Below are 22,536 nucleotides of genomic sequence, written 5' to 3' on the forward strand. Positions count from 1 at the left end.
TGAAAACAGCAGAGTCACAGCTGAATTTCTCCCCCCCTCCAATTGAACATTAGTAGCAGACCAAGCAATCACTGCCCAACCCCAATTATTTATTTTTTTATTTATTTAAAACTTTTATATACCATTGTTCTGTATTCTTTCAATGATTTACAAAAAATGAGAAAAGAAATAAGAAAAACATAAAAGTACATAAAATCAGAAATAAGCTAATAAGTTAAACAAATGATGTCCTTTACCAAATGGGATATCAAAGGACTGGTATTGAAATACCTTCGTGGGTAAAAGTGCAAATTGAAGCACCTAACTTGCAGACAGGGATATATACGACATAGCATTTGCTTAATTTTAATTAGATGAGCTGAGGAGGAACAAAAAGCAGATAGCTGGTTCTTTCTTCAGAGTCTTCAGGCCCATAAAGTCCTCCAGATTTCCTACGAACAATGGCTTATATAAAAGGAGGGCATATAAGAGGTGTTCATCCTGTTGTTCTTTATTATTCTTTGATTAATGTTCTATCTTTAGATCTGTCTGTTTACTTGTATTGATTTATGTACAGCTTACTGTGATACTGTATTCAACATTGATATTACTTTTCTGATTATCCATATATTTACGACATTTAGTACACTAAGTTTTGCTTTACCAGATTGTGTGTACAGTGTTCTATGACATAATATGAAAATATACCTCTCACAAACACCGTGCACACTACGGATTTGCTGATAGAGGTTTAGATGATTGAGATGAAAGAAGTAGAAGAAATTTAAGAAGATCAAGATGATAGCATTGCAATGAGAAAAGCTTCCAGCTGAGGCAGTGAAGGGGCTGTTAATATAAAGATTGCCAATGCATGTGTTTTTGCTGTTATATCATTTTATTATCTTTTATTGCTTTTCAATTATATCAAAACAAAAAAGAACCTTGCAGAAAAGATGGCTTTCTAATTTATAATACCATAACAAAAAAAAAAAAAAGAATCAGGCAAATGGAAAGAATAGCTCATACTTAGTTGCCTGTATTTAATCCCCAAGATAGTGGAAGTATTCAAGAATAAAAAATTAGAATTATAGTCCACAATTCAAATAACACACATTGAAAAAGAGTTGATAGGCTGCTAAACGTTAGACAGGAATTTTATCTCCCAGTATCTAAGTTATTATATTAAATTTGTGACACACTAAGAGTTAGCACACTCATTTAAAGAATCCTCACATGCATGTATTTGTCACTTAATTATTTAATAAAAAACATTTTCTAGATTCAAAAAAAATAAGAATTTTCTAATGGGTCCATATTCAGAAGGTTTTTCCTAAGTTTGGGACTTTGCAGGACAAACCACGTTTTTTTAATTTCCTGCCATAAGCAGTACTTCTGATTTATCCAGCTAAGTGTTTCTCTAGGTAAAAGTAAGCCACATAAATTGGAGGCATTTATATATGGAGTTAATATATCCACTGATGTTAGCTGGATAATGCCAATATTCAGCTAATGTATCTAACATTAGGACTGCTAATCAATAGTCCTAAAGTTAATCAGATAAGTTAAAAAAAAAAAACAAAACATAAAAAATAAAACAAATGCTTCCCACCACTTTCCACTCTCCAATCAATAAAAAGTAGTATTGGGTGAGCTGCTCCCCTTCCCTGCCCAATTCCAATAACTAAAAAAAGGTAGCAGGCTTGCAAAGCGAAGTTGCTTACCTGTAACAGGTGTTCTCCTAGGACAGCAGAATGTTAGTCCTCACATGTGGGTGACATCATCCGATGGAGCCCGGCACAGAAAACTTTTGTCAAAGTTTCTAGAAACTTTGGCCGGGAAACTGAGCATGCCCAGCCTGCTACTATCCGTGCATCCATGCGAGGTTCCCCTTCAATCTCGTAACACAGCAAAGCTGATTAGCAAAAAATAAAACAAACCGAAGGTGAACCCAACATCATGAGAAGGCGGGCGGGATTCCTGAGGATTAACATCCTGCTGTCCTAGGAGAACACCTGTTACAGTTAAGCAACTGTGCTTTCTCCTATGAAAAGCAGAATAGTAGTCCTCACATGTGGGTTAGTACAGAGCTCCAGACCACTCCTTTCGACCAGAGACACCAACAGTGGCTAACGAGCACAACACAACTGCAGCGCTGTGGGAAAAACAGGAGGTGGTCTGGTCCCACACGGAGCACAAGTGAAGAGTGTTGGGTTCAAGATTGGAACAGGTTGCGCAGGACGGACTGACCAAAGGCACCATCCTGATGGCTATCCCTGTCAAGGCAGTAGTGAGCTGCGAACGTGTAGAGAGAACTCCAGGTCACAGCCTGGAAAATTTCCATGACAGAACCAAACACATATGAGCCACCGACGCTGCCATGGCCCACACCAAGTGAGCCTTCACTCTAGTGGTCAGCTGAAGGAATGATTGCGCATAGCAAAAGTCAATGCACTCTGCCAGCCAGTTCAACAGAGTTTGCTTACCCACCGCTTCCCCCAGCCTATTGGGGTCAAAAGACACAAAGAGCTGGGTGGACTGTCTGTGGCTCGCTGTATGGTCTAGGTAAAAAGCCAGTGCTTGTTTATAGTCCAGTGTATGGAGAGCACGTTCCCCTGGGTGGGAATGTGGCCTTGGAAAGAAGGTGGGTATAACAATTGACTGGTTGATATAGAAATCGGTCACCACCTTGGGCAGAAATTTAGGAAGCATATGCAGGATCTAACAGTCGTGGAAGAACTTCATGTATGGTGCGTATGTAACCATAGACTGAAGCTCGCTGACCCTGCAAGCGGAAGTGGTCACCACCAGGAATATGATTTTCCAGGTTAGGAACTACAGACTATAGGGGCTCAAAGGGAGGCCACATCAGTCTCGCCAAGACCACGTTGAGGTCCCAGGACACCACCAGTGGCCAAAGAGGGGGCTTCAGTTGGAGGAGACCCCGCATGAAGTGGCCAACTAGGGGCAGGACCGAAATGGGCATGCCAGCAACCCCTCGGTGATACGTGCTGACAGCGCTGAGGTGTACTCTGACGGAACTGGTCTGTAGCCCAGACTTAGACAGGTGCCACAGATAGTAAAAGCAGCCGGGGAGGAGGAGGAGAGAGTCTGCCTACCTGGACCCGCGAAAACAGTGAGGTTGTCTTTTTTCCTGGATTAATTGCTGCAGGACAGTGTTTGGACTCCCGGGGGTAGCTCTGACTGCCCCGACGGTAACAGCAGCCAATCACTCACTGCCACGTTGTAAGGAGGAGCCAGAAGTGGTGGTTATAGGGGCTCTCCTTCGGCGCGTAGCTGCCGACGGCGCGCAGCTTTGACCGGCTTCGACCGGATTCGCTGGATTCGTTGATGGACTCTTAAGGATTTTCTGAAAAAGCGGAGAGTCAGGTAGGCTGAATGTTGGTAAAACTATGGATTGGTTCAAGTGAAATTCCGTGACAACCTTAGGAAGGAATTTTGGATGTGTACGGAGGACTACTCTGTCATGTAGGAACTTTGTAAAAGGTTCGTATGTGACTAGCGCTTGTAGTTCGCTGACCCTCCTAGCTGATGTGATGGCTATGAGAAATACTGTTTTCCAAGTAAGGTATTTAAGGTCACAGGTATTTATGGGTTCAAATGGAGAACGCATAAGCCTAGTTAATACTACGTTCAGGTCCCATTGAATGCTTGGGGAATGAACTGGAGGTTTAATGTGAGTTAGGCCTCATGAATTTACTGACGAGAGGCTGTGTGGAGATAGATGCATCTCCCAGCTTGTTATGGTAAGCTGAGATTGCACTTAAGTGTACCCTCACAGATGATGTCTTAAGACCAGAGTCTGAGAGATGGTAAAGGTAATCTAGTAGTGAGGTAGTGGGGCAACTGAAAGGATCTAAATCTTTCTGAGTGCACCACAATGTAAACCGTTTCCATTTGTAGGAATAATTCTTTCTAGTGGAAGGTTTACGTGCAGCTATCAGCACTTGAGTTATAGTGGTTGGAAGGTTGAGTGGTTGTAAGATCAAGCTTTCAAAATCCATGCTGTCAGGGATAGGGATTGAAGGTTGGGATGGCGCAGCTGACCCTGTTCCTGAGTTATGAGATTGGGAGCTACTCCCAGGCGAATTGGATCCCTGACTGAGAGATCTAGCAGTGTGGGGAACCATACTTGTCGAGGCCAATATGGGGCTATGAGTATCATGGTCCCCTTGTCCTGTTGAAGTTTCACTAGAGTTTTGGTTATAAGCGGTATCTGTGGATACGCATATAACAGGCCTGAGTTCCAATGGCGAGCAAAGGCGTCCCTTGGTAGGCTGTTCTGCTGCCAGAGGAGAGAGCAGTAATTGTTCACTTTGTAGTTCAGATGGGATGCAAAGAGATCTATTGTTGGTTGACTCCAGCGTTGAAATATCTTGGTTGCTAGCGTTGGGTCTAGCGACCACTCGTGTGGTTGGAAGTGACGACTGAGGTGATCTGCTATTGTGTTGTGGATGCCTGCTAGGTAGGTGGCCCGTAGTAGAATTGAGTGTGCTAGGGCCCAGTCCCAAATTTGAGCTGCTTCTTGACAAAGGAGGTAGGAACCTGTTCCCCCTTGCTTGTTGATGTACCACATGGCTACTGTGTTGTCCGTTTGGATCAGAACAGTCTTGTGTGAAAGGCAGTCCTTGAACGCATGTAGAGCATAGCGTATAGCTCGAAGCTCCAGAAAGTTTATTTGAAAGGAGGCTTCTTGCTTTGTCCACGTGCCTTGCGTTTTTAGATGAGCAATGTGCGCTCCCCAACCCAAGGTGGACGCATCTGTAGTTAAAGTCACTTGTGGAACTGGATGCTGGAAAGGTAGGCCTTTTAGCAAGTTGATCGTTGATGTCCACCAGAGAAGGGAAGATCTCAGATCTTGTGTTATCTGAATGGGAGTGGACAATGGTTGAATGGCTTGAATCCATTGAGATTTGAGTGTCCATTGCATTAGTCGCATGGTCAGTCTGGCCATGGGAGTGCCATGAACTGTTGAGGCCATGTGTCCGAGTAGGGTGAGGCATTGATGAGCTGTAACTCGAGACTGATTGCAAATAGAGTGCGCTAGGAGAACGAGCGCTTGAGCACGGTCTCTTGGAAGAAAAGCTTTTGCTGTGATGGTGTTGATATCTGCACCTATGAACTGCAACTGGTGAGATGGTGTGAGATGGGATTTCTCGTAGTTGATGAGAAATCCCAAGGAGTGAAGCAACTTTATTGTGAGCTGGAGAGAAGTGAGAGCTCCGCTTTGTGTTTGACTCCTGATAAGCCAGTCGTCCAAGTAAGGAAACACATGCACTCTTTGTTTGTGAAGATGTGCGACTGCTACTGCAAGACACTTTGTGAATACTCGAGGTGCTGACGCTAGGCCGAATGGTAGTACTCGATATTGGAAGTGTTGTCCTTCCACCAGAAATCGCAGGTACTGTCGATGAGGAGGAAAGATGGGAATGTGAGCGTAAGCATCTTGAAGATCCAGAAAGCAGAGCCAATCCCCTTTTTGAAGTAGAGGTAGCATGGTGCCCAACGAAACCATCCTGAATTTCTCTTTCTTTAGAAATTTGTTGAGATTTCTGAGGTCCAGGATAGGACGTAGGCCCCCGGTTTTCTTTGGAATGAGGAAATATCGGGAGTAGAATCCTCTGCCCCACTGAGGCCTGGGAACTTTTTCTATGGCCCTGGCATTCAGAAGGGTGGATAATTCTGCTTGTAGAATTGTGGAGTGATGAGACACTGTCCAAGATGAAAGAGGAGGATTTTCGTTTGGTACAGTGAGAAAATCCAAGCGGTACCCTTGAGCTGTAATTGAGAGTACCCATTGGTCTGTTGTGATGGAGGTCCAAGTTTGATGGTAATAAGATATTCGACCTCCGACTGGTAAGTGTGGAAGAGGATTTTGAGAAGGGCTTCTGCTCTCTGGCTGGTTTTCAAAAGCCTGATGTAGATGCAGTAGGTGCAGGCTGCTGGGGCCTAGCAGGCCTCTGTCGAGGTTGGGAACGCTGAACAGGGCGTTGCTGCCTGGCCCTGGTAGCAGGAGGATAGTATCGTCGAGGGCGATAATATGGTTTCCTGGCTTCTCTTCTAGGAGGCCTCCTAGAAGGTTGGTGTGTCTCATGAGGAAGCTGAGACAACTGTTTTAGGGTTTCCGTGTGGTCCTTTATGGTTGCCACTGCCTCTGACTGTCACCAAAAAGGTTTTCCCCTAGACAAGGTAGGTCTGCCAACCTTTCTTGTACCTCTGGTCTAAGTTCTGATGATTTTAACCAGGCCCATCTTCTAGCTGTGATTCCTGATGCCGATAACCAGGAGGCTGTTTCAAAGGAATCGTAAGTGGCCCTCACCTCGTGCTTGCCTGCTTCTAAGCCCTTATGCACGAGGCGAAGGAAACCGTCTTGAAATTGGTCTGGTAACTGTTGGGAAAGTGTTTCAACCTGTTTCCACAGGTCACGCTGATACTGGTTCATGAATAGTTGGTATGAATTTATTCGTGAAACCAGCATTGCTCCTTGGAAGATTTTCCTTCCTAAATTGTCCAAGAATCGACTGTCTTTACCCGGAGGTGTGGAAGCATGCTGTTTCAGCCTCTTAGCCTTTTTCTGGGCTGATTCGACCACTACAGATTGATGTGGTAATTGAGCTTTTTGAAACCCTGGAATGGGTTGAACAAGATATGTGGCATCAGCATGTTTATTAACTGCTGCCACAGAACCAGGGTGCTCCCACATTTGGTACATTAGCTCTTGCAGGACTTCGTGAACTGGAATAGCTAGCATCTCCTTAGGAGGATCCACGAACTGAAGGACCTCCAAGGTCTTTTGTCTGGTGTCTATTTCTGAGAGGAGAGAGAATGGGATAGTGTCCGACATCTCCTTTATAAAATTAGAGAAGGAAAGATCTTCTGGCGGTGATTTCCTTCTGTCCTCTGGTGGTGAAGGCTCAGACAGGATATCTTCTTCAGATGATAGATCATTGTCTGAGTCCGTACCAGTATCCAGAGGGTGCCCTGATGGTTGAAGAGGTTTGAAGGGAACTTCAGAGATTGGTGTATGAGGCCTGATAGGTGGAATAACACCCGATGGACCAGGCTGTGGCTCCTGCTGTGGGTCAGAATCGAAATCCTGAGGTGAAGTTGAAAAAACTTTAATTAAGGAATCCAATTTATCCATTAAAGGTTGGAAAATGGAGGATTCTTGATGTGGCATCGATGGTGGCATCGGTGCCGGTGGCCGAATTGGAATCGATGGCATCGGCGGTATATGTGCCTGAATTTGCGGCATCGGCATCGACGGCCTCGATGGTTGCGGTGAAATTGCTGGAATCGGCATCGAGGGTATCGGTATTGGAACCGGTGATGTTCTTGGGACCGGTGACGAGGGCATCGCTGGCGCAGACGGCTGAGGTCGTGGCATCGACTCGATGAAAGCATCTCTGACCACTTGACGTATATACACATCAAGTTCCGCCCGCATGGATGGTGAGAACAGAGCACCCATGGGGGGAGGCGGTAACGGCGATGCCGGTACCTCCTCAGAGCCCTGAGGAGGCATGGTTCCCTGCGCCGGAATCGGCGGGGATCGCCCTGTCGATGGTTCCGAAGCCTGATCCTGGAGCCGAGGTTTCTTAGTAGGCATACCGCCCTCCGTCGATGGCTCGCCGGGTATCGAGGTCGCAGAAGTCGTATGCGGCCTACGATGGCGATGCTTTTCCTTTTCGCGGGCTTTTTCACTGCCCGATGTTGATGCCTTGGACGAAGGTGATAAGAACATAAAAACATAAGAAAATGCCATACTGGGTCAGACCAAGGGTCCATCAAGCCCAGCATCCTGTTTCCAACAGTGGCCAATCCAGGCCATAAGAACCTGGCAAGTACCCAAAAACTAAGTCCATTCCATGTAACCATTGCTAATGGCAGTGGCTATTCTCTAAGTGAACTTAATAGCAGGCAATGGACTTCTCCTCCAAGAACTTAAACAATCCTTTTTTAAACACAGCTATACTAACTGCACTAACCACATTCGCTAGCAACAAATTCCAGAGTTTAATTGTGCGTTGAGTAAAAAAGAACTTTCTCCGATTAGTTTTAAATGTGCCCCATGCTAACTTCATGGAGTGCCCCCCTAGTCTTTCTACTATCCGAAAGAGTAAATAACCGATTCACATCTACCCGTTCTAGACCTCTCATGATTTTAAACACCTCTATCATATCCCCCCTCAGTCGTCTCTTCTCCAAGCTGAAAAGTCCTAACCTTTTTAGTCTTTCTTCATAGGGGAGTTGTTCCATTCCCCTTATTTTGGTAGCCCTTCTCTGTACCTTCTCCATCGCAATTATATCTTTTTTGAGATGCGGCGACCAGAATTGTACACAGTATTCAAGGTGCGGTCTCACCATGGAGCGATACAGAGGCATTATGACATTTTCCGTTTTATTCACCATTCCTTTTCTAATAATTCCCAACATTCTGTTTGCTTTTTTGACTGCCGCAGCACACTGCACCGACGATTTCAGTGTGTTATCCACTATGACAACTAGATCTCTTTCTTGGGTTGTAGCACCTAATATGGAACCCAACATTGTGTAATTATAGCACGGGTTATTTTTCCCTATATACATCACCTTGCACTTATCCACATTAAATTTCATCTGCCATTTGGATGCCCAATTTTCCAGTCTCATAAGGTCTTCCTGCAATTTATCACAATCTGCTTGTGATTTAACTACTCTGAACAATTTTGTGTCATCTGCAAATTTGATTATCTCACTCATCGTATTTCTTTCCAAATCATTTATAAATATATTGAACAGTAAGGGTCCCAATACAGATCCCTGAGGCACTCCACTGTCCACTCCCTTCCACTGAGAAAATTGCCCATTTAATCCTACTCTCTGTTTCCTGTCTTTTAGCCAGTTTGCAATCCACGAAAGGACATCGCCACCTATCCCATGACTTTTTACTTTTCCTAGAAGCCTCTCATGAGGAACTTTGTCAAACGCCTTCTGAAAATCCAAGTATACTACATCTACCGGTTCACCCTTATCCACATGTTTATTAACTCCTTCAAAAAAGTGAAGCAGATTTGTGAGGCAAGACTTGCCCTGGGTAAAGCCATGCTGACTTTGTTCCATTAAACCATGTCTTTCTATATGTTCTGTGATTTTGATGTTTAGAACACTTTCCATTATTTTTCCTGGCACTGAAGTCAGGCTAACCGGTCTGTAGTTTCCCGGATCGCCCCTTGAGCCCTTTTTAAATATTGGGGTTACATTTGCTATCCTCCAGTCTTCAGGTATAATGGATGATTTTAATGATAAGTTGCAAATTTTTACTAATAGGTCTGAAATTTCATTTTTTAGTTCCTTCAGAACTCTGGGGTGTATACCATCCGGTCCAGGTGATTTACTACTCTTCAGTTTGTAAATCAGGCCTACCACATCTTCTAGGTTCACCGTGATTTGATTCAGTCCATCTGAATCATTACCCATGAAAACCTTCTCCATTACGGGTACCTCCCCAACATCCTCTTCAGTAAACACCGAAGCAAAGAAATCATTTAATCTTTCCGCGATGGCCTTATCTTCTCTAAGTGCCCCTTTAACCCCTCGATCATCTAACGGTCCAACTGACTCCCTCACAGGCTTTCTGCTTCGGATATATTTTAAAAAGTTTTTACTGTGAGTTTTTGCCTCTACAGCCAACTTCTTTTCAAATTCTCTCTTAGCCTGTCTTATCAATGTCTTACATTTAACTTGCCAATGTTTATGCTTTATCCTATTTTCTTCTGTTGGATCCTTCTTCCAATTTTTGAATGAAGATCTTTTGGCTAAAATAGCTTCTTTCACCTCCCCTTTTAACCATGCCGGTAATCGTTTTGCCTTCTTTCCACCTTTCTTAATGTGTGGAATACATCTGGACTGTGCTTCTAGAATGGTATTTTTTAACAATGACCACACCTCTTGGACATTTTTTACTTTTGTAGCTGCTCCTTTCAGTTTTTTTCTAACAATTTTTCTCATTTTATCAAAGTTTCCCTTTTGAAAGTTTAGCACGAGAGTCTTGGATTTGCATACTGTTCCTTTTCCAGTCATTAAATCAAATTTGATCATATTATGATCACTATTGCCAAGCGGCCCCACCACACAGTTACCTCTCTCACCAAGTCCTGTGCTCCATTGAGAAACCGAACTACTCATCATTTCTCCCCCCAACACTCCCACACTCACCCTTTCTTCCCCCTCACCACCAGACTACCCTCCCACCCAATTTGTCCGCAGCCTAGGCATATGGATAGATAACCACTTTAACCTCAAAAAATTCATATCTACCACGATAAAGAGCGGATTCTTCAAACTCCACACATTGAAGAGAATCAAACCACTATTACACACCTCTGACTTCCGAACCGTACTGCAGGCCATGATCCTATCCAAATTGGACTACTGCAATGCTATCCTTATAGGCCTTCCAAAAAACACCCTTCAACCGTTGCAGCTCCTACAGAACGCCGCCGCCCGCATTCTCACAAACACTCACCGTCATGACCATATCACCCCAGTCCTTCAATCCCTACACTGGCTTCCAATAACATCCAGAATAATCTACAAATCCCTTACACTCATACACAAAGCCATTCACAACCAAAACATGCACTGGTTCCCTGAAAATCTCCATCTCCACACCTCTACTAGACCAACCAGAAAGCAGCATCAAGCCAAACTCCTGACACCCTCCCCCAAAATCATCAAACACACCACAATCAGAGAAAGATCATTCATCATAGCAGGCACCTCCCACTGGAACAAAATGCCACCCCACTTACGCCAGGAACCTTGCCATAAAAGATTCAAACAGAATCTTAAAACCTGGCTCTTCAAACATGCATACCCTGACTAACCGAGTACTCCAAAGACACGCCCTTTTAGACTGACACGCCTCTACCCTTCCTAATAACTCCCCGACCCCCCCTCTTCTCATCCCTGCCCCCTCATACATCCCTGCTCCCACGCCTACCACCCTCCCCTCTTCCCTCTACACTGTCTACACCCTGCCACCCTGTTAATAGTTAAAATTTCCCTTTTCCTATGCTCTCCTTTAGAGTTATTTATTTAACCATATCTCCTCTCGAATTATTTATTTAACCATTCTTCTCAAGTTGATTTAGTTATCTGTCTCGTTACTATACATTAAATTATTGTAAAGCTTGTTGCTATGTTACGTTAAATTGTGAATCGAGGTGATGTTTCTAACGTGCCCCGGTATATAAAAAATCTTTAAATAAAATAAATAAATAGATCTAAAATTGCTCCCTCTCTCGTCGGTTCCTGAACCAATTGCTCCATAAAGCTATCATTTATTCCATCCAGGAACGTTATCTCTCTAGCGTGACCAGATGATACATTTACCCAGTCTATATTAGGATAATTGAAGTCTCCCATTATTACTGCTCTACCAATTTGGTTAGCTTCCCTAATTTCTCTTAGCATTTCACTGTCCATCTCACCATCTTGACCAGGTGGACGGTAGTATACCCCTATCACTGTAGTCTTCCCTGACACACAAGGGATTTCTACCCATAAAGACTCAATTTTGTATTTAGTCTCATGCAGAATGTTTATCCTGTTGGACTCTATGCCATCCCGGACATAAAGCGCCACACCTCCTCCCGAGTGCTCCTCTCTGTCATTGCGATATAATTTGTACCCCGGTATAGCACTGTCCCATTGGTTATCCTCTTCCCACCATGTCTCTGAGATGCCAATTAAGTCTATGTCATCATTTACTGCTATACATTCTAATTCTCCCATCTTACTTCTTAGACTTCTGGCATTAGCATACAAACATTTCAAAGTTTGTTTTTTGTTTGTATTTTTATTCTGCTTTTTAATTGATAGGGATAAGTTAGAATTTTTTAGCTCAGGTGAGTTTTTAGTTACAGGCACTTGGACTACTTTTCTAATTATTGGAACCTCACTGTCGGGATGCCCTAATTCTAATGCATCATTAGTATCCTTTAAAGATACCTCTCTCCGAACCATGCGCTGCTGAGCGACTGTCGGCTTTCCCCTTTGTTCTAGTTTAAAAGCTGCTCTATCTCCTTTTTAAAGGTTAGCGCCAGCAGTCTGGTTCCACCCTGGTTAAGGTGGAGCCCATCACTTCGGAAGAGACTCCCCCTTCCCCAAAAGGTTCCCCAGTTCCTAACAAAACTGAATCCCTCTTCCTTGCACCATCGTCTCATCCACGCTTTGAGACTCCGGAGCTCTGCCTGCCTCTGGTGACCTGCGCGTGGAACAGGGAGCATTTCAGAGAATGCTACCTTGGAGGTTCTGGATCTAATCTTTCTACCTAAGAGCCTAAATTTGGCTTCCAGAACCTCCCTCCCACATTTTCCTATGTCGTTGGTGCCCACGTGTACCACGACAGCCGGCTCCTCCCCAGCACTGTATAAAATCCTATCTAGGTGACGCGTGACGGGGAGGAAAAGGGAGCATCTCCCGACTCACCTGAATGACGTTTTTTAAATACGACTTTTCGAATCGACCCAGCCGGAGACGATTGAGTTGAGGTGGATGGACCTGATACCAGTTGTATTTTAAACAACTGCTCCATTTTTTCTTGTCGAAGTCGACGGCCTTTTGATGTCATCGTGGCACATAAGGGACATGATTTTACATCATGGGCTTCACCAAGACAGAGGACACAGTCCTGGTGAGGGTCCGTAATGGACATGTTCCGGTTGCATTTTGGACACTTTTTAAAACCTGTAGCCATTTTGGGGCCGGACAGCCGTCGACGGCCACTGACTAAGGCAAAATATTTTCCAAAAAAACGGAACGGGACCGCGAAAAACAGAAAACTTACCGCGATCAGTGTTAACTAAGGGGAGATCCTTGCGGCTGAAGTTTTCGAAAACTTTTTCCAAAGTTTAGTTGTGGAGAATTCCACCGGACTCCTAGTGACCGCGAGGCTAACTGCTTCGCGGAAAAAAGAAGACTGAAGGGGGACCCTTGTGGTGGGGAATATCATGGCATGCTGGGCATGCTCAGTAGGCACTCTGGTGCCAGTCAAAAGTTTCTTAGAAACTTTTACAGAAGTTTTCCGTACATAGGGCTCCATTACTGATGTCACCCATATGTGAGGACTAGCATCCTGCTTGTCCTGGGATAAAGTGCCGTCCCGACGGTGGGCAGCTCCGGGGAATGGGTCGTCGCAGAGCTGCAAGACGGGACTCCAATCACTCCCCAAAGGGGAGGAAGGGGAAAGGAAAACTCCGGGGCTAGGAGACTTCCACCCCTCACAAATTCCTGACCCTACCAGCGACTGCAAATAAAATGAAAACAACACTTACCGCAACCCAGCAGGGCAAGGAAGAGGAAAACAAAAGGAGAGAGAGAGAAATAAAGTGACAGGCAAAAACACAGCCTGTCAGCAAGCTCCTGGCTGAAGACAGTGTCTCTCGTTGAACGGAGTGGTGCTGGCAGTAGAGACTACAGAACCTATCCCCTAAAACTACGTCCTAATAAAACTTTCCTTTTTTTTTTTTTAATTGATCCCTCAGAGAAAGATAAATTTAGAGAAGTGCTGGGGACCACCGTGTCCCCTGCTCACATCTGCTGGAGTCAGAACTATACTGAGGATTGAGGCGGGGGAGGCGTGGCTATATAGGTCCTCCCCTGGGAGTTTTTGGTTCTGACTCCATCTGCTGGACGGGGGACATAACCCACCGTCTGGAATGATCCTGGTACGTACAGGGAACTTGGAGTCCCTACTAGCTCATAGCTGGGAACTGTAATGTGAAAGCCCTTAAATACTTTTGTCTATATGTCTTATAGAATGCAGAGGGCCCTGAGGGAAGCTATGTTCTGCCTGGCAGTCCTCCATTGGCATGTGGAGCTTCCAGAGATATACTTGTTGGCACAGCAATGAAATGATTTCCAGCTGGATGCAAGAAGCCTTGTGGCAGTTAACTGGCCCCTACAGAGGGCATGAGCCAGTGTGAGCAGAAAGAAGGGGGAACATAAGAACATGCCTTACTGGGTCAGACCAAGGGTCCATCAAGCCCAACATCCTATCTCCAACAGTGGCCAATCCAGGCCATAAGAACCTGGCAAGTACCCAAAAACTAAGTCTATCCCATGTTACTCTTGCTAGTAATAGCAGTGGCTATTTTCTAAGCCAACTTAATTAATAGCAGGTAATGGACTTCTCCAAGAACGTATCCAATTCATTTTTAAACCCAGCTACACTACCTGCACTAACCACATCCTCTGGCAACAAATTCCAGAGTTTAATTGTGCGTTGAGTTAAAGAACTTTCTCTGATTAGTTTTAAATGTGCTACATGCTAACTTCATGGAGTGCCCCCTAGTCCTTCTATTATCCGAAAGAGTAAATAACAGATTCACATTTATCCGTTTTAGACCTCTCATGATTTTAAACACTTCTATCATACCCCCCCCCCCCCTCAGCCATCTCTCCTTGAAGCTGAACAATCCTTACCTCTTTAGTCTTACTGTTGCGTCTTTTGGTCTCAGACGGCTTCAACATCTGTGCCTCACTTTTCTTCCTTCTCTCTCCTTAAGCCTTGGGAAGATCGCTGCCACGTCTTCATGCCACTCTCTCCGGCGTCCCCGGAACGGCAATGGCGACTGTTTTCACACCATGATTTCCTGAGGCCTCCTAGTGTGCGTGCGCGCACGCACCCACATCTTTATCCACGTCATGGCGGGAACCTCGAGGGTATCCCCTCGAGTGACATCACATCCTGGTATTTAGCCTGCCCTTCGTTTGCTAACAAACTGAGTTAGCAAGGATCGGAATGTCTCCGTCTAAGCTGCTCTGCCGCTTCCTAGCTGCCACAGGAAGCTCTCTCTGCCCTTTGGGGTATTTCATCGCTAACCTGGGTACCCGCTCCTCGGGGGCCCTTATGCTCTCTTACAGGTACCTATCTGGAATATCGGGTACTCGCTCCTAGAGGGCCTGCTCTTCCTACTCTGGTGCCTACTACTGATCTACTTCTCCCTGCCAGGATCTTCATCAATACAGCTAACTACGTCAGTGAGTAACTAACCCTGTCAGTCTGTCTCACCTTCAGCGCTCGGAGTCTGCATCCAGGACCTTCCTCTACTACCCTGCGCTGCCTTCCATCTACTAGAGTGTGGGACTGGTCTCCTCTGCTGAGGACCCCTGGACTACTTCTACTGGGTTACCTCACTGCTGCCGCTCCCTGGGCAGTACCATCAAGCTGTATAATAAATACAAATTCTCTATGTCTGCGTGTATAGAGTCTAGCCTAGTACTGCGGTTCCTCACAGGGCTCCTCCCCGTGGCAGTGGCCATCACCCGCAGTACCCAAGAATCCACTCCAACACCTGAAAACCATAACACTTACTTCATAGGAGAGCTGTTCCACCCTCTTTATCATTTTGGTCGCCATTCTCTGTACCTTCTCCATCGCAACTATATCTTTTTTGAGATGCATCGACCAGAATTGTACACAGTATTCAAGGTGCGGTCTCACCATGAAACGGATCCAGAGGCATTATGACATTTTCTATTTTATTCCCCATTCCCTTTCTAATAATTCCTAACATTCTGTTTGCTTTCTTGACTGCCACAGGACAATGAACCAACAATTTCAGTGTATTATCCACTATGATGCCTAGATCTTTCTTGGGTGGTAGCTCCTAATATAGAACCTAACATTCTGTAACTATAGCATGGGTTATTTTTCCCTATATGCATCACCTTGCACTTATCCACATTAAATTTCATCTGCCATTTGGATGCCCATTTTTCCAGTCTCACAAGGTCTTCCTGCAATTTATCACAATCCGCTTGTGATTTAACTACTCTGAACAATTTTGTATCATCTGCAAATGTGATCACCTCCCTCGTCATACCCCTTTCCAGATCATTTATAAATATACTAAAAAGCACAGGTCCAAGTACAGATCTCTGATACACTCAACTGTGAAAACAGACCATTTAGTCCTACTCTATTTTCTTTCTTTTAACCAGTTTACAATCCACAGAAGGACATCGCCTCCTATCCCATAACATTTTAGTTTTCTTAGAAGCCTCTCATGCGGGTCTTTGTCAAATGCCTTCTGAAAATCCAAATACACCACATCTACTGGTTCACCTCTGTCCACATGTTTATTCACCCCTTCAAAAAAAAATGTAGATTAGTGAGGCAAGACTTCTCTTGGGTAAATTCATGCTGGCTGAGTCCCATTAAACCATGTCTACCTAAATGTTTCATGATTTTATACTTTATAACAGTTTCCATGAATTTTCCTGGCATGGAAGTCAGGCATGGCATGTTAGTCATATACATTTACACAAAATTCTGCAGAAAGGCATAACTATTTTTGTCTGATGGGAAAACTGTTGAGGAAGTGTCAGACTGTGATACTAAAACTGATGGTGAATCCTTTCCCTTCTTTTTGGCATTCATATGGTCTGTGCCAATGTGCCTGGCACTGACATTGGAACTGATATTGGTGCTGAAGTGTCTCATGCCGAGTGGCTCAACACAGAGGATCCCAAAGTTAATGGTGTTGAGGTATTTGGTACGTAAAGGCTTTGGAAGATGGCACTGATGATTTGTGTGTCCATTTACAGTGGTGAGATTTCTGGACTGAAGGTGACCTATCCTTGCTCCAATGAGAATGGTAGGAAGAAGAGGAATCTATTTCTCTGCTGAGGTGATTCAAATCTCTTAAATTGGAAGTTCTAGTCCAATTTATATTGATGATACTTGATGGCTCGCAGAGACATCTTTTCACAGGTTGTGCAGAGTTTGTAGAGGTTTACAATAGCCATTTTGTGGCCACATTTAGACCACAATTTGAACATCTGCTTGCCTGACTTGACAAACAAAAAAATGTTTTTTATGAGCTAAGAAAAAAATGAACAACCCTAAAATGGGATGAAAACAGCACCAAAAAGCTACTAGAAAAATACAAACAGCAATAAAAAGAACCAAGTTGAAAAAAACCCACTGACGGTACAGAGAGAGCAAAACACATCCTACCGTGACAGTGGAAGAAAAATGACTGAGAAGACTCATGCACATCTGGTACATGGTAACTCCTGCGCATGCTTAAAATTTTATTTATTTATTTATACATTTTTATATACCGACATTAGATCAGTGATGTCACATTGGTTTACAGGTAACGAAAAGGAAATAAGTGGGGGGGTGCTTATTTCTTACAGTGAAACGTATTTCTAACAATGCAACGTAATGAAATAAATTCTTGCATATTTCTAACGAGGCAACGTAATGACACTTAAATTCTTGCATATTTTTCTTTATGAGTTTTGAGAGACCATGTCCACGATGGTGCCAGATGACATCACCCATACCTTGTGCTGCTGAATTTCATCCTCTCTGTCCACAGTGAAATGATTACTACCACAGGTACATGGGCTTTTTGACAACTGCCCATTCTGTATATGGGTAAAAGTATGCAAGTTGTGTCACAATGTGCGTACTTTTACTCACGTTGTAGTGGCAGCATTCCTGGGCTGAGGTTAGGTCAGGGGAGAAAATGTGTACAGTTCTGGATTTTCAAGACCGTGTGCGCTTTGGTCACAAAAGGTATTTGCATAAAAAAGGGAGGTACAAATCTCTGTTACTGGGTGATTTTCAAAGGGAATATCTTCAAACTTTTCACCAGCCTGCACAGATGCCCCAAAAAGGATTTCTAACTTGATCTTAGGTAATGGCTCTTTTTTTACTAAAACAAAAAAAGCACACCAATCACTGTCCTCAGATCGAGGGGCAACAGATAACAAGTCTAGTTTTCATTCTTACAATTTATTCAATTAGTCAACTGCAATAAAGATTTTCTATGCAACCTCAAAGTTTTGAACTTCTTGTAGCTAAGGGTGAATATGAACCTAGAACTATATGCCTCAAAAGTTTTCATAAGATTTACCATCTCTCTCTCTCCAATTCATGCAGAAGTATCTGTACTTCAGCTACTTATTTATTTAAACGTTTCTTATATACTGTACACGTGGTGAGAAAATATTTTATGTCCTTGTTACATATTTATTTTAACCCAAATTTTCTTGATTGAGCTATATTTTGCTATTAATCTGCTGTAAAATCATGTGTACATTACATGTATACTCCATGCTATACCAAATGGATTATGTAAAACCATTTACCAGCCTTTACAATTAATAGGGAAAAAAGTGTTATAGGCATTTCCTGGTGACCTAAGCAAAAGGTGCTGCCATCTGCTAATGCTTACATGTAAGTACTTTGTCATGATTTAAAGGCAACCTCTTATACAAGTAGGGAATTTGCTAACTAATTAAATGTCAACTGAGTATTATTCATCCTATGACCATCATTCATGTTTACTGCAGAATTGCTATTGCTTTGAGTTCTAATTACTCTCTCATTAATCTAGTCGTGTATAATTTTATTTTACATATCTTTTGGCATCTTACCAATTGAGATTGTCTTATATTGTTATGCAACAACACACATGCCCAGAACAGAAATTGGAAAATAGGTGTAATAGAAATAAATAAACAAATCTGCATGTTATTTCTCATGGTATCCTGCATGCCTTTAAAAAGGTTTATATTCCCAATAATTCTATATTTGAATTAATCATCCTTAGGTAAACCAAATAAAATGTAAAATAAAAGCTACTGCAAAATATATATGATATTTTTTTCAATATTAGAAACTTAATACTAGCACTAATTCACAAATTTTATGCTAGCACTAGCTACAAAGCTTATGTTATTCATTATGCAAAAATTTTTCAAACAGTAAAACTATTCTATATCATTGGTATGTTATTCAGCATCTGATCATTTGGATACATCAACATACAAACATTTTACATAACAAAATTCATGAAATACCTTACTGATAATTTTATTTCAGATGCAGCTCAAAAGTTATACTGACATTTAAATCAAGAAAATATAGAATCAAATAAAAACTTACAGTAATATTGTCCAGGAGTTTAGCCATGTGTTTAATTATTTCACCATGTTGTGATGGCTGTGTTTGCAACAGTTTCTTTATCACAACAACACTCTCTGCTACTACTGCCTCTGATAAATTTAAAAACAAAATCAAACTTTACTTCAAATTGTTTAACATTTGAACAAAATTATGTTTACAAAACCTGTGGAGGTTTAGTGGATACATGTGGAATTAGGTATTAGACCTGAAAAGTGACTGCATTTTTTTAAATGAAATCAACAATGATTGAAGAAAAGGAGAAATGTAGAAGATGATTAGGCCTTAAGAAGGGATCTTGGCACAAATATCAGTCAGACCATAAAAAGAACATATGCAAACAATATGAATATGCCATGAGCAGATGCCATCCCCTTCCCCCTTCATATACACATATTCACTGAAGCAATTGCTAGAATCTACTAGAAGTTCCTATGTGATAAACAATTCAGGGCTATCTTCACAACTGATTTTCTCATAAGATTTAGAAGAAAGGGGCAGTGCTACGGCACTTTGGAGATTATTGTAGACCATCCTGCCAAGTTGTTGCAGCTAAGATGACTCTGCAGAACTCCTACTGCCAATTCACAATTCTCACCCAGCCAGAGGACCGAATTATGGACAAGTCTATTTATAATACGCACAACATTGCTTAGCATATACAGTTGTGAACATAAGTTTACATACCCCTGGCAGAATTTTAAGATGTATAGCATTGTAATAAAACATGAGTGATCAGACAAAACAAATTATTTTTTAAAGTGTTTCAAACTAAACTATTATGCATAATATAATAGCACCATCATTAAACAAACCATAGCCATAAGGGAAATAATAAAATGGTCCTGTTCTAAAGTTTATATACCCTTGAATGTTTGGGCTGATAATATACACTCAAGTTGACACACACAGGTTGAGATGGCAATGAAGGGTAGGTATTCAAACCTGTGCCTTGTTTGATTATAATTAGTGTGTGTGTATAAATTCATTTCTTAGCACTTTAGAAACCCTAGTGCATTTCATCCAGGGCAGCACTGACTTTGGTACTTTGGGGAAAGCAAAAGAACTGTCAAAGAATCTGCGAGCAAAAGAAGTTCAACTTTATAAATCAGGAAAAAGATATCCAAAGATTTGAAATTGTAATCAGTACTGTTCAATTGCTAATCAAGAAGTGGAAAATTATAGATCTGTTAATAGCAAGCCACGGTCATGTAGACCAAGAAAGATTTCAGACAACTGCCAAGAACAATTGTCAGGATGCAAAGAAAAACTCACAAGCATCTGCTACTGAAATACAGGCTTCTCTGAAACAAAGTGGAGATACTTGAACAAAAATAGGCTGCATGATAGAATTGCCAGGAAAAAGCCATTGCTGCACCAACACCACAAAACAGCCCACTTACAATAAGCCGAACAGCACCTAGAGAAGCCTCAAAACTTCTGAAACAAAATAATTTGGAAAGATGAGACCAAAATTGAACTTTATGGTCACAACAATAAACACTATAGGCAGGATTTTAAAAGCCTTATGCGCATAGAGGGTGGGGGTGGGGGGGGGGGGGGGTTTACACGCACCAGGCCTATTTTATAAAGGCCCGGCAACGCCGTAAAGCCCTGGGACATGTCTAAGTCCCAGGGCTTTACAAAAGGGGGCGGGGCGAGGCAGGGCCAGATGCCTTTGGCACAGTGGCCATGTGCCACTATGCTGGGGGATTGCGTGCCGGCAGGCGCAAAAGGTAAATTAAAATTTTTTGGGGGGGGGGGGGGGTGTTAGGTTAGGGGAAGGGATGGGAAGGTTAGTTTAGGGAGGAGGGAATGGGGAGAAGCCGCAGCCATCGTCGCATGCAAGATGCACTAGTGTGCACCCCCTTGCATGCACCGACCCCCGATTTTATAACATGTGCGCGCTTGTTATAAAATTGGGCATACATGTGTGCGAGCTGGGTAGTGCGCGTACATGTACGCCTGCGCGTATGTTTGAAAATTTACCCCTGTTTGGAGAAGAGTCAAGAATTCCTATAAAAAGATGCACATCATCCCTACTGTGAAACATGAAGGTGGATCTCTGTTTTGGGGAGGGTAAACTACAGCAGCACAGGGAATATAGTCAAAGTTGATGACAGGATGAATGCAGCATCTTATCTGAAAATATTGGAGGAGAATTTGCAATTATCAGCTAGGAAGCTACGCATGGAATACACTCTGATTTCCAATATGACAATGATCTTAAACATGGGGCCAAAGTCAACCCTTTAGTGGCTTCAGCAGAAAAAAGTGAAGGTTCTGGAGTAGCCATCACAGTCTCCTGACCTCAATATCATTGAGCCAATTTAGGAAGAACTCAAGCATGCAGTTCATGCTAGACACCCAAAGAATTTATAGGATTTGGAGGCTTTTTGCCAAGAGGAATGAGCTTTACCACATGAGAAAATTAAAGGCCTTAATCAAAACCATCACCAAAAGACTGCAATCCGTCTTTGATGCAAAGGAGACAATACTCGAATTTAAGAACTAAGAGTTTGCAAACTTTTGAACAGAACCATTTTATTTTCTTTATTGCTATAGTTTATTTAATGTTTGTGCTATTCTGTGATGCATATTAGTTTAACATGAAATGCATTAAAAATAAGACGCGTTTTGTCTGACCATTCATGTTTTCTTAAAATGCTACTAGCATACCCAAAAAGTGGAATAGATGAGTGGTATATACGGAAGATGTACGAATCAGGGAGTGTAGCACTAATAACTTGTCAGGATCCCAGGAACATATCTAGGAAGTCAATAAATTATGGATATTCTATAAAGATAAACCTTAGCTTTCTTCAACAATTGAAATTTGATCCTTTGTATGCTTCTGGGATCCTGATATGCTGTTATTAGCACTACACTCCCTGATTCTTAAAATGCTACACATCTTACAAATTCTGCCAGGGGTATATAAACATATGAGCACAACTGTAACTTTCTCTAATATATAGTGCCCTCTTAAGGTCCCAAGGGTAATTATATATAAACTGAGCGAGATACTCTTCCAAACAAATGAACGTATGAGTCTTTCATATATCTATTTGACAATTTCATATGACACAAAGCTTTTTCTGTTTCTTATATAAAAACTGCAATACATTATTAGGCTGGTTGATGCTTCTCATGTCAAAATTCTCTTATCAGCATTGGCTTGGCTGAACTTTCTTTGCTCTGTTTGAATTATTGTCACTTTCTATGACAAGGTGCAAAACACACACACACACACACATTTATTTCTGAACCTGTGACTATGACCCCAATAAATTATTTTGTTTACCCTAGAGAATGTGAAGCTTCAGTGGTGACTAGCACTGCAGCAGGGTCATTGGCTGAAGCCCTAATACCATCTATGAACTAACCCAGCAAAACTTTTTTCTACAAAAGTGCTCCAGGAGGGCACTAGCCCAAACCCAGTAGATTGTATTTGAAAAATGTCTAAAGGAAGGGCACAAATGTCAGTGAACTGGAAACTAGGAAGTTGCTGGCAAGACACTTTTGTTGTTTCTTCCATGGGAATTTCATGGACAAATGAAACCATAAAG

The 22,536-nt window shown here is 42.6% G+C and overlaps 1 protein-coding gene across 1 annotated transcript in view; it reads right to left on the reverse strand.

Moving 5' to 3' along the window:
• AP3B1 (adaptor related protein complex 3 subunit beta 1) overlaps positions 1 to 22,536 on the reverse strand; it is a 1,093,919-nt gene that overhangs the window by 654,173 nt on the left and 417,210 nt on the right. The window contains 1 exon segment of the mRNA XM_029575420.1: positions 18,950 to 19,059. Within this exon segment, the coding sequence (XP_029431280.1) occupies positions 18,950 to 19,059 (110 nt within the window).

This window comes from Rhinatrema bivittatum, chromosome 1 (assembly GCF_901001135.1).
Source record: "Rhinatrema bivittatum chromosome 1, aRhiBiv1.1, whole genome shotgun sequence".
Classification (NCBI taxonomy): domain Eukaryota; kingdom Metazoa; phylum Chordata; class Amphibia; order Gymnophiona; family Rhinatrematidae; genus Rhinatrema; species Rhinatrema bivittatum.